Source organism: Patagioenas fasciata, chromosome 6 (assembly GCF_037038585.1).
Source record: "Patagioenas fasciata isolate bPatFas1 chromosome 6, bPatFas1.hap1, whole genome shotgun sequence".
NCBI classification, from domain to species: Eukaryota; Metazoa; Chordata; class Aves; order Columbiformes; family Columbidae; genus Patagioenas; species Patagioenas fasciata.
The window spans coordinates 6,311,826-6,324,096 of record NC_092525.1 but is presented as its reverse complement, the minus strand read 5'-3'; the positions used below and the strand labels follow the sequence as shown (position 1 = coordinate 6,324,096).

General features: G+C 48.3%; 1 protein-coding gene across 3 annotated transcripts; it reads left to right on the top strand.

Annotated features, from left to right (window-relative positions):
* Positions 1–202: 202 nt before the first annotated feature.
* On the top strand, positions 203–6,193 carry LOC139828250 (uncharacterized). 3 transcript variants are annotated; one of them, XR_011739644.1, is made up of 6 exons: positions 203–397; positions 1,827–2,220; positions 2,690–2,801; positions 3,820–4,245; positions 4,793–4,897; positions 4,983–6,193. XR_011739644.1 is itself a non-coding variant. In XM_071809865.1 (6 exons), exons 2-4 carry the CDS (start codon positions 1,915–1,917, stop codon positions 3,862–3,864), a joined length of 681 nt encoding a protein of 226 aa, XP_071665966.1. In that variant the 5' UTR covers positions 203–397; positions 1,827–1,914; the 3' UTR covers positions 3,865–4,245; positions 4,793–4,897; positions 4,983–6,193. The 3 variants fall into 3 exon arrangements, 2 of the variants coding, with proteins under 2 accessions (XP_071665966.1, XP_071665967.1); XM_071809865.1 differs by having other exon boundaries at positions 1,827–2,438; XM_071809866.1 differs by having other exon boundaries at positions 1,827–2,438; positions 3,820–4,280.
* The last annotated feature ends 6,078 nt before the right edge of the window (positions 6,194–12,271 follow it).

The window sequence follows — 12,271 nt, the reverse complement described above, 5'->3', positions numbered from 1 at the left end:
CGCTGATAGGCGGAGAAAATGGTGATTGACGTGCCTAGGCAGGCTATCATTTTGCCGGAGGGGCGGGCGTTGCTGGCTCCTGGGCACCGGACGGAGCATCCAATAGGAGGACAGTGTGGGGGGGTGGAAAGCAGCCAATCAGCGCGGGTCCTGGCGAGCGGGTCCGTGGTGTCTCGGGGTGGGTACCGGGAATTAACGGGAACGGGGGTCGGGGCGGTTGCGGAGCGGTTGCTGCAACCGGCGCCCGGGGACCTGGAGGTAGGCGGCTCAGGGCAGCCCTTCGTGAGGTCCCCGGAGGCGGCAGAAAGGCAGAGGGGAAGGAGGCGACAGCCGGGAGCCTCCCGCCGCGGGACGGTGGGAGAGTGCGAGGGGAACGGAGCGGCGAAAGAGGCGGCAGGTGACTGCGTCCGCGGCGAGGGTGACCGTGCCGTTGGAACGGGGGGAGTGGGATGGGCCGGCGCGGTGAGGAGGCGTTCGGTTCGGTTTCCCCGCTGCCCTTACGGCCGAGCTGGCGAAGCTGGTGGGAGCGAAGGCGCGGTTGCAGGCTCGGTGGCGTGGCGGGTCGGGCGCCGCTTCGCCGGGAGCTCGGGGCGAGGCCCGGCGGGTTCTGTGTCCTGTACGTGCGGCTTTCGTTCCGCGGCTCTCTGTGTGCTTTTTTGTTTTGTCGCGTTTGTTTTCTGGGGTTTATTTTGCGGGGTTCCCGCGAAACGCGGCACGACCGCTCGCCCGGGGCTGCCGCGGCGGTCTCAGTGCTGCCGCCCTGTGGCGAAACTCGGGTACTGCAGCGCACGGCCGGGGGAAGAGGCGCCGTTTGACCCGAAGCGGTCAGAAGTGCCAGAAACCAACGCCAGAACCGGCAGGAGCTGCGGCTTCGCAGTTCTGTCAGCATTGATCTTAGGACTCTGATTTTGATGCTAGTCGTTTTTACTTACATTACGCTACAGTGGTCTGTTTGGTACCGCTAGTGGGTAACAAATAATTGTGCTGTACCACAACGCGAGATGATAATATTTCGTAGATTTATACTGCCAAAGAGTTTGCAAGTATATTGAAAAGGGGGGAATTCAAGAGAAGCTACCAAGTTAATGTATACTGCGATGAAGTTATAGAAGATGTACCCTTCATTAACCGGTTCACGTGAGGTAAATGCTTTCTGACCGCCTGCACGATGAGGGGATGTTTTTCACGTTTTAGATCCTTCTGCACGACAAGAGGGAGACAGAAGATTTAATAACACATTGTTTAGAAGCTGAGAGCTTAGTTTATATTTAACTAATAGATGTGTTGTGAGTGAGAAACTAAACATTTATAAGTAACTTCATCAATTATTTCTTAGGCTAGATATATAGTATGTTCAAAATTTAAAGCAATTGTAATTAATATGTAGCAGCTGTGTGACTATAAGCAATGCAAGAGTATCCAGTCGTGGGAGCACTTACAGAGGACGACCCCCAGAGCTCCCCAGTGCAGATGAAAGAAACATTGCCTGCTTAACGGTGTAATTGACTCTACTGTCAAGCTTATTTCTCCGTTTCAGTACTAGCCCATCCCGTGGCCTCACAGGGCTGTGTCCTGTGGCGGTGCTGTGGGGAAGGGGCGAGATGCTTTCCTGCACCGGTGGATGTGTTTGCTTTTATGCTGAGCGTGTCCTAAACGGTGTCAGTTTGTCTTAATGCTGTCTGGCGTTGCTGCAGTTGCTCTGGTTTTTTGAGGATGCCTTGTGTTTTGAGGTGGCCCGTTTCCCTCGAATCCTCCGTTAGCTCAGCTGCTCTCCTGTCCCTTCTTCTGACTAATTCCTGTGCTTTCTCCTGCTCTACTTTTTTCAGAGGCTGAACTCTAATTTGGAATTTCTGTGTTTCTGAGGGGGAGCTGTGAACGCCCGATGCTCAGCAGACCCCCCAGCCCAGGCGGGGAATGGAACCTGGGGAGCAGCGCCCAGGTGGGAGACGCGGCGCCGTCCTCCGTCCCCAGCGTGCGGGAGAGGAGCAGGAGGCGACAGCCGGCCGGGGGCAGACGCCGGGTGCGTCCCCAGCTCGCCAGAGCTCCCGCCAAGCCTCCTCCCGCGGCCCCGCTCGCCCCGTGCAGCCGCCCCCAGCTCCGGCAGCTCCTGCGAACCCGTCCCGTGTTCCTGGGCCGCTCCCAAGCCCCGTCGTGAAGGCGGCAAGCCGGCCCTCGGCACCTCTCCGGTGGCCCCTGCGGAAGGAGCAGGCTGGGGCAGGGGTGAGCTACGGTGCTAACGGCCGCTGCTTCTTCTCTCCCTCTCCCAGAGGCCGCGCTGAGGATGTGGCCGTTCACTCCCAGCCCGGGGGATGCCGTTGGCTGCGCCCGCCTCGGGCTGGCGAGGCTCGTCTGGCAGCGTGGCGGGAGAAGGGACAGGGGAGCACGTCCCGTGCGTGGACGGGGGCTGCTGCTGCTGGAGCCAGAGAGGTTGGGGAGAGGTAAAGAGGAAGAAATGCGGGGCCATCGGCCCAATGTCCGCTTCCTGCAGCGGGCGAGAGAGCGAGCCCCTCTCTCCGGGTGGCGAAGGCTCCCTCTGCGCGGCGTGTGGCGGGCCGGGGGCCAACGTGCGCGGCAGGGTCCGTGCGCGTATCCTGGAGCGGGACGGCTGCCTGGCGAGCGAGCCAGCGAGGCTCCATGTCCCCGAAGCCTCGTCTCGTAGGAGCCCTGACACCCCACCGTGTTCTCCTAGGCTGAGGACGGCCGAGCGCCCCGAGTTACCGGAGAGGAAGGGAGGAGAGAAGGAGACGGGAGCGTCTGAGCTGTTAGAAGCCTCCTGGCAGCCACCGAAAGCGAGAGCCGCTGTGAGTCCCTGGCCCTCGGGGCCTCGTCCCCGGCTTGTGTGTCCTGGTGCCTCCCTGCCCCTCCTTGGTGGTGGTTTTGGTTTATTATTATTATTTTAAAATTTTGCTTCCCTATACCTCTCCTTTTCTCTCTATTTTTGTGTCCTGCTCCATCTTCTATAGCTGTTTTTCCCTTTTCCATATCTTTGTCTTGATCTGCATCAGTCTCTTTTTTTCCCCACAGTTTCTCTGGCCTGTTCCCTGCTGTTCTTTTCTTCTCAGTACCTGTACGTGCAGCTCTTATCTCCCACCTTCCTATCTCTCTTCTTCCTGCCTTGCCCTTCTCTCTCTATTCGTTTGTCTTGCTCACTGTTGCTGGCGTTTCTTGTTCAGCATCTCAGCGTTCCATTCCTCCTTCCTGTTCATCTCTTATTCTTTCTGACCTTTAATGCTGCTCCCTGTCCCATTGTTTCTCGCTGTATCCCTGTGTCCTGCTCCCTACCCACAGTCATATTCTTCCCTGTCCTGTTGGCCATCCCAGGTTTCTTCCTCCATCTCCATCCTCGCCCCATCTCTTGGTCCTGCTCCCTACCCACCCCGGTTCCTGTTTCTCTGCCCTTCTTCTTGTCTTACTCCTGGTTTCTCTGTCCTCTTCCCTCTTTGTTTTTGTTTCTCTGTCGCTCTGCCCTGCTCCCTGTCACTGCGTTTCCTCCTTCCTGTCTCTGTCCCGCAGCCCGGCGCCCACTTCTCCTTTGTCTGTCTCTGCCACTGCCCATTCTAGGATTTTTCCCACCGTCTCTGTCTCCTGCTCCTTGTCTCTCATTTTGGCCTCTTCTTCCCTTTGCCCTGCTCCCTGGCCCTTTTGCCCCTCTCTCTGTGTCACCTTGTCTTGCTCCCTGTCCCTATCTTTCTCTGGCAAGCTTACCCTCCTTTTCAAAGGAATCACAAAATCACTTTGTTGGAAAAGATAACTGCAATTTAAAATATCTTTACCCTTTGAAGAAACAGCCTGGAAAAGATAATTTTTTTTTTTTTTCAGTGGGGCGGTTCACGAGGACGGATGGGCTGCTGGGCTCTTCAATGACAGCATCCAGGGCGAGGAAGGAAATCTTGGCTATACTTGGGTGATATCTGTGTCTGTGTTCTGTGTGTATCTGGGAAAATGTGTTCTAGGGAACTCAGACTGCCAATGAGTCAAAAATGGCCTGGTTATCCAAAAAACGCAAACGCTCCAGTGGCCGTATCAACAGCTGTACTGAAGATGGTGCAAAATACTTTTTTCTCCACTCAACTGTAGCCTTCACAAGAAAAAAGGAAGTGTCAGGTTCCTCTCCAGCTTTGTTCTGAAGGGCTTTTCCTCTTTCAGCTGGATGTCTGCTGCCACCGTTTCACCGCGGTTGCCCCGTCTTCTGCTACAGAAGTACCAGACAGACAGAAGGAATCCAGAGCGGTCTGCCCGTACAAGGTACGGCTAGGACGCGTGTCTGCACTTTTCCTGAGGTACTTGTAGAGTGGACTTTAAAGTTAACATTAAGAATGCACTGACTCTCCTTCTATATTTTTAATACGAAATATTTTACCAGGAGTACTAAAAATAAGGTCTGTTCTGGAGCACGGTACACCTGTGCAGAGCTCACCTCCCTCTGGTTATTTTCTCTTCCTGAAAGCGTAATCTTCTGTTTCTGTGGGCTTACTATTGAATGATACTATGGAAATGATTTTGTACTAAAAGAGGAAAGGAGGTGTTTGTAAGAGTTCAGATGTCCAGAAGAAACAACCTGATTCAATGACAAATGCTTTGTTCTTTTTCACTCAATAGGTTTTTAAAATATCTTAGAATAGTACTCAAAAAGCTGACAGAGATACAGGCACCTGGGCAAATCGGTTTTGTTCTGCGTGTTTGCCAGGTGTTCCCAAGAAGCACTTTCAGCCTCGTAACTGGTGGCGGTGAGTCCATGTGTGGTTTGGATGAGTTATTGTTTCAATAGTGACTTTTTTCTCTTAACCTACAGTGTGTAGTTCTGACTTCAGTTGGTAAGAAATCTTCCAAAACGGCAGCATTCCTCATTCCAAGAAGCTGCATTTTATGAACCTGCCCTCCGAGTGGATCTTCCCAGGTGATGTAGTGGGCAGTGGCCTCATCAACAACAGGACTGTTCATTTTCTTTGAAACAACCAACCAAAGTCCATTTCCTTCCGCAGAGCCCAGCACGGCAGGCCTGGCAAAGGTTGGTGGCACCGCTGGGCTTTGGGTTCCCGGTTGCGACAGTCGAGCTGTCACGGTCACAGAAACGTGTTCCCCTGTGTGCTGCAGTGCAGCCAAAAGTGTTCGTGAGTCTGACGCTCCTTTTTCGTAGCCTTATGCTGCACTGCAGGAATGGGGATATTTATTTATTTTTTAAAGTAAACCCATGTCTTCTATCTCACTGATTTTCCTATCAATGAAACTTAAAGCAAATAAAATGGTCTAATTTACATGTTGACTTCCATAGTTAAGAGTAATTGTTGAGTAGGTGCAGCATATAATTTATTAGGTGTACTTAAGCAGATGGGTATTTGTTCTAAAAACTGAAAAAGAGAGGCAACTGGATGCTATGAGTGTTTCCCCAATATTTGACAGCGTGCTCTGACGTACTTTGTTTCTGTCTGGCTCTCAGTGGCGCTTTTCCCTGGCAGGTCGGGGTGTCCCTCGTGCTTGAGCCGTGCAGCTGGCCACGTGTCACTGCTCATCGTGCCACACGCCAAGTGTGAATCGATAGCTCTGTCTAAATATACATAAATGTAATAATATGATTGTAACAATATGCCAACATCTGCAAGTCTAGAAAGATATTTGTGTCCAAAGAGAAGGCTAAACAGGTGCGTAACTATAAATGGATATTCTAGATAATAAGTGGTGATATATATAAGCATAAACAGATATTCTGTATAAGTTTAAGCAGATATATACATGTAAATGCATACGCAAGTGTGTAGATGTCTAAGTAGATATATATTACAGTGGAAATAGATGATGTATATGAATCAAATATATTCCCTAAATACATACGTATGTGTAAAAAGAGACATAGGAGTCAATGTCAGTGATGTACAAGGTTTTTAAAATGCAAAGAAATTCTGTTTATAGAAAGGATTAAAAAACTCATCCTTACCCGGAAATGTCTCTGGCGGGTGCACTTGAGGGAAAGGCCTGAGCTGCCCCCAGGGAGCAGAACGGCACCCGCACCTGGTCAGCGGTGGGAGCAGGGGCTGGGGGGCTCTGTGTGCGAGCCAGACGCTTCGTTCCATAACTGCGGCAGCCGGGGAGCTGCTGCGAGCTCTCTGCTGAGTGACTGACTGTGTGGTGATGGTTTTTACTACTCACAGGGCACTGGGCGAGCCCAATTTAGTTTTCTTGTAATCTAACTTAAGTAAAAGCATACTGAATAGAATTAATCACCCGACTTACAAGGCTGTGTGTCGTCTTTGTGTTTGTGGTTTGTTTTTTTTTTTTTTTGAATACGCTCTCTGCTTCATGTTGCTGGGAAAACCGTGTGCTGTACAGTTCTGCTCATATTTACCAAAAGCAGCTACAGGTTACACTGGACATCTGTGAGATCAGGTGTGGTTTGTACTTCGCAGGGAAAGAAACAGAAAACAGGAAAAGAAATAGAACGAGAATTAATAGAAGTAGAAATAATAGAAATAGATGGGGTCGAATAGAAACAGAACAGAGCAGAGCGTCGTGCCGGATATGCAAATCTCCTCGGGGCTTGGGCAGGGAGGTGAGTAGGCGGGGAGAATGCAAATTGAGATTCGAAGCCTGCAAATCAGATTGCGAGAGATAAGAGGAGGGGCGGGGCGCATGGGAACGGCAGGCGGGGCGAGGATGGGGCGGAGAAATGCAAATCAGAGGCGTGGCTACGCAAATAGGGCACTAGAGAGCTCGAACGGGCCGCCGGGAGGTTCCGCCGAGGAGGGTTCTCTGGGTGGGGTGGTTCTCTAGAGCGGATTCTCTGTTCCGCGTTGTCCCGGGTGGCTCGTTTGCTGTGGGTGATCCCGGGTGGTCACCCCGGTGCAGGTCACCCCCGCACGCACGCGGACGTTCAGCCCCGGTTCCGCGCATGCGCGGTGGCGCCCCGGTGCTCCCGCGGTGCACCGGCCGCCGGGTGTCGCTGGTGCTGCCGCCCGGTGGCCACAGCGCGGTACTGCAGCCCGGCGCGGGGAGTGCGGCATCGGGCTCAAACCAGAGCTCAAGCCCTGCGCTTGTGGGACGGCCTAGTAGAGCTGGGCTTCGGTTTGGAGGAGTTTTAATGCACGTGTTAAATTCCAGAGGAAAACTTTGTCTAGTCAGTTAATTGATACGGTTTTAGTGGCATGTATTACATGTTAATATACAAAGCAGGGTTACAGTGTTCTGTAACATGCATAGGAGGACGTATATTTAAGACAACTCCAGATGTAAACAAGCATTATGGTTCTTATTGGGATATTTTGGCATCTAAACTCTTAAATGGGGGAAAACGTGTGAAGCTCCTGCTAGAACCGCTGCAGAGTGGTGAAGAATGAATGTGGGACAGATCACGTTTAGATGCTTCACTCCTGTCACTTTCAGTCCATAAGGAAGCCAAATAACATGTTTGTGATTTATAAATGTTACTTTAATGTTCATGGTTTTTGCAGGTCACACATCCCAGGGTCTCAGCTGCTGCAGTTCACATAATGTACAGTGAACAGGAGGCGCTGGGTGTCCCCAAAGCGCGCTTCAAATCTGTAGGGTACTCTTACCTGGAACCCTCATTTGACATTTACCGTCTTTGGTTTTCTGAGTGTATTCAACTAAGTAGTAGTTTATTTTTAATGCGTCATATTCAATTTATGTTAAAACACTTTCTTTCTAATCTGTGAAAGTATGCAACGTGACTCAATATGTTTGAATTGTAATTATTTGCCAGGTGACACGTAGTGGAAATAATCTTTATTATGATAGTGATGTTTTTCTCAAGGATTTTGCTAAGAAAAGCGAATTTCTCAGATTAAATGGGTAGAAGTCAGCCAATACCTTTTTCAAAGAATGTGAGTTTGTCTCTACCTCTGTGACTAGTTGGAAGTATTCGGGTGTACATAATGTATACATTAAAAACAAATAAAGGCATCACTGATGTTCTGTTGTTGTGTATGGGTGTTTTTTCCTGTTGCTTCATAGTGGTCCAGACAAACTAAACAGAACACAACAGCAGAGTATGAGTCAGTGCACCTGGAGCTGGATCGTGTCATCTTGATCTTTATCACAAGAGACGTGTGATTCAATCACACTAAAAGAATATTACCAAATTGATATATGTCCACCTGTAAAATAATCGCTACATGCTTCGGTACAGTCTGTGTAGTTATGACAACATAATTTAGATAGCAGCAATTTTTAACCTGTTTTTTTTTCCCTGGTAAATAATTTGTGAAGATAGAATGGAAGAAAAAGATTAACAAAAGTTTCACTAAATAATTGTGTTCATAAAAAAAAAAAATAGATTTTGTTATGATTTCCATTCAATTTCTGATCTGTTTACTTTTGTTTTACAGTTATCTCAAAATTCCTGGATACAGAGCAACTACTTTCCATTTCGGCACAGGTTCCAAAGCAGGATAAGGTATGTTTCAAAATGCACCTTAGATGAGCAGTTACCTGGCTATATAGAAGTGTGGCACCTATGCATGATATGGTAGGAAAAAGACTGCACCTTACAAAGACACGGACTAATGTTGTCATAGTCTGAGAGTGTATCTTATTGTACAGCAGCAGGAGATTCTATAGGAAAACATTAGAAACATTTGGGTTTGCTTCAATATCACGTTTATCTTAATTTATACAAACTGACTGCAAAAGCTGTTGACTTTTTCATCACTCCCCACTCTCATTCTCTGTAAATGTTCATCCTGTTTGACAGTACCAGGATGAGAGAGGAATTTTCTTCACATCAGCATAAAAGGAAAAAGTGTTAACAGACATTTACTCTCTTATTTTTGGAGGTTAATACAATTTTTAATAGCCAAAAGAAAATTAGGCATCTTTCTTACTAGAAATTAAATACTTTCTTAGCTTTTAGGTAAGACAAATTAAGATAAATCAGTCTTTATTGTCTAGAAAGATCATTTTGAAAATGGTTCTTAAGAAGCACTCTTGACCTGGCTCGGCTGTGCTTGTAATGCAGATAAACCTGTATCGATCACTGAGTCAGCTGTGTGAACACGCGAGGTCAGCGATGAGACGTGGCTGTCGGTTCCCGTGACACAGACGCTGCACGAGCCAAGCGCAGGTTTTTCGTGCAGATGTTCCGTGTTCCCCCCGCACAGCACCGGACAGAAAACGAAGCACGTCCTGGCAGAGCATCAGCCAGAACAGTGTCTGGCAGCCCCTTCTGCGGGCGGTTCTCACCTCGGCCCGTGCTTTTCTGCTGGCCTGTGAATGCAAGGAGCAGCAATGTAGTGAAGAACTGATTCCTGTGAAGTTTTCCCAGGGTCCTGTCTTAGGGATTAAAAGAGTGCCCTGCTCTTATCTGTCACCTTCAATCACATGTCTTACCAGGTGCACCAAAATGAAATGTGGATAAAAGCGGTTATTGCTAAAAGCATAAATAGACAATAGAGCTATAAATGCTTATAACAAGATAGTTTCCTTGAAGGACAAGCAATAGTTGGTGTGTTGATGTTAAAGCTTCATCAGGAAGGCATTTTCTTGCTCAGCGCAGGTTCAGTCTGTGAGCGCGTTGTGCCCCGTGTTGCAGCCCCTGGAGCCTCAGGAGCTGGTGAACAGGGGAGGCTCCGTCACAGAGCGCCCGGGAGAGCTACTGAATGTTCTTCAGGTTCATGTTCCTTACAACCCCCTCTTTCCCCCTCAGGATTTATAGAGAATTTCACCTCTGAAGTCTTCTGGGAGCTGGAGACAGACAGAATCTTTGCCTTGAAAATCACTCCAGTGATCACTTCAGGATCTTTCAGAGAGAGATTTTGTTCATCAGACCTTGTCTTGTATATTGATCTGTATGTTAACACGTGCACTACAAATATCAAACCAAGATAAGCACGTGTAGCTCACTACTGGATCTGGGTTAGACCAGACACAGCAGTAACCGCTGTGGGCCTGAGGCAGCGGAACCTCAGCTTTTTTCTACCAAGCATATTGTAACCGTTCCATTATAAGTTGCATTTGCCTGCTGTACCTGAGTAGGATATTTCTGCCAATGCGTTGGAGGCTTCTGCTTGCCTGTGTTCGTGCTGGTGTGCCAGCATCCTAGGGACTTACAACTTTGTCACCTCTCCGTGTCTTCTCGCGGGCTGACTGGACTGCTTACTCAATGACTTATCTAATGCCAGTTAAAGCAATCAGGTACAGGCTCGGTCAGGATTGTAGTAAATGCAGAAAAATCTCTTTAATGACACATCAGAAAGCTGAATGTTTGTTGCTCCCAGCTTTCATTGCAGAGATCTGTAACACGAAGGAAAGATCAGGTGCGTGACTAAAGCTGGCTGGATGTCTTCGTGTATACAGAGGACCATGCACACCGAACTTGTAACTGCGCTGTTTCCAATCGCAACTGGCCACAATATAGCAGAGCATGTTATCAATGTTAATTCAAGAGTTAACTCCGTTGCTTTTATTAAATGCTGGATTGACCTATTCAGTGTGTTCCACTCTCCATACAAGTTTTCATTGCAGAACGTCCCCAGCTGTCCGTGTGTGGGGAGGTGACTCCGATTCAGGTCCCCTTAGTTAGAAAAGAGTATATGGGGTACTCAAGGACCATAAACAAAAAAACCCCAACACCTTTTATTTTGCAGCTTGGCCCAATTAGCAGGAAGATTTATGCTACTTAAGCCAAATTGGTGAACAGTTTAACAGCCAAAGGGTTTACACAAAGGAGTTTTGTGGCTCTAAGCCTTAGGTTATACTGCTCATAGAGGGAGAGGAGATGAAATAAGGGTGTAGGAAAGGAAAAGAGAAGCAAAGAAGGAGAACGAAAGGCCCGTCCCCTCCCATGTCAGCCCGCGGCCTTTGTCTGCGGGCCTCGGCTGGTGTTGGGATGTAAATCGCGATTCACCTTCTCCTGAGTGCCCCATCTGCTGCTGGACACGGTGTCCATACGGGATTGTTTTCGCTCTGAGTGACCCATCACTGCGGGATGAGCTGTTGTTGCCATAATGTCTGAGACATAATTCTGTTGAGTCTCTGGCGCAGGAGGCAGATGGTGCTTGTCTGAAAAACCCCCAGTTTCAATCACTACAAGTGTTCATGGTTTGTTCAACATGAACGTTCTCTCATCCTAAGGGGGACTGTCAATTGGCAATCTTGGTGAGATGCGTTACTGGAGAAATCGTGTCATCGGTGAAATCAAGTGCTTCCTCTTATGAAATCTGTGTATATAAGCAAATTAAAGGTATCTGGACAAAACAAAACATCCTTAAGAGACCCTCCTGTCTCAGTCATTCTGGCCGGGGTCTGAGTGGCTGGAACATGAGGGTGGGGAGGATCAGGGCAGTGAGCAGCAGGGAACACCAAGAGTCACTCGTCCTTTCTTCTCAGGGCAGCACCGCACTGTGATCATCTGCAGTGCTCAGAATCCTGTGATTTAACAGTACAAATTCTTCTGTCATGCAATAGTTCCCACATCTGGTATCTTCTCAGCCAGGAACAAGATGGGTTTAGGGAGGGGATTGCAGATGTAAAGCGTTACCCGCAGTGTGTGGAAAGAAGATGCTCAGAGCCATGAACTGGTTGAGAACTGGGGGTCCCCGGTCTGCAGTTGGTGTTTTGTCTGCTCATCAGACACTGGCGCTAAGTGCTCAAGCAAACTTTCCTTTCCACAGTCAGGCCCACCTGGGAGTTGGTTGAATGCATGAGCTGTCTTTAAAGAACACGTGAATTTATCTGATTCTCCGCTGGATTTTTTTCCCCCGTAGCTTTATGCCACCAGATTTGTTGCATTAATATGTTACTTACATAATTCCCTGCAGACCCACCTCTCAAGCCTCTTGTCATGTTACTTACCTGACACATTCAATGCCTATACATCTCAGTAACAGTGTGCATCTTTGTACAACACAAACATGTGCGTGTGTGTATGCACATAAAGGTATGTAATTTGGGTCAAATCTTTATTTGCTGTATGTAGGTATGATAACACAACTTGCAGAAAAACACAACCTACCAATGAAAACAAGTTTCAGCTCTGCCCATGGGTGTTTTACCCGGATGACTGTTGATTGTTCACCGTTACCCACCGGCGTCCTTTAAAACTCACAAAGGTATTGGGACGAGATTTGTTTTTTCATAACATGTTTGTATACTTAATGTATAATACATTAATAAAGTGCACATTATACAGTAATTTAAGCAACAAAATAATTTCAGTGGAGATTTCTGGAAGTAAATGAAGGTATAACTGACGTATTTTATAGCTGCCCAATTTGTAGTTAATATGGTCAAAAATGTGCGATTACATGCAGTTATGTTGTGT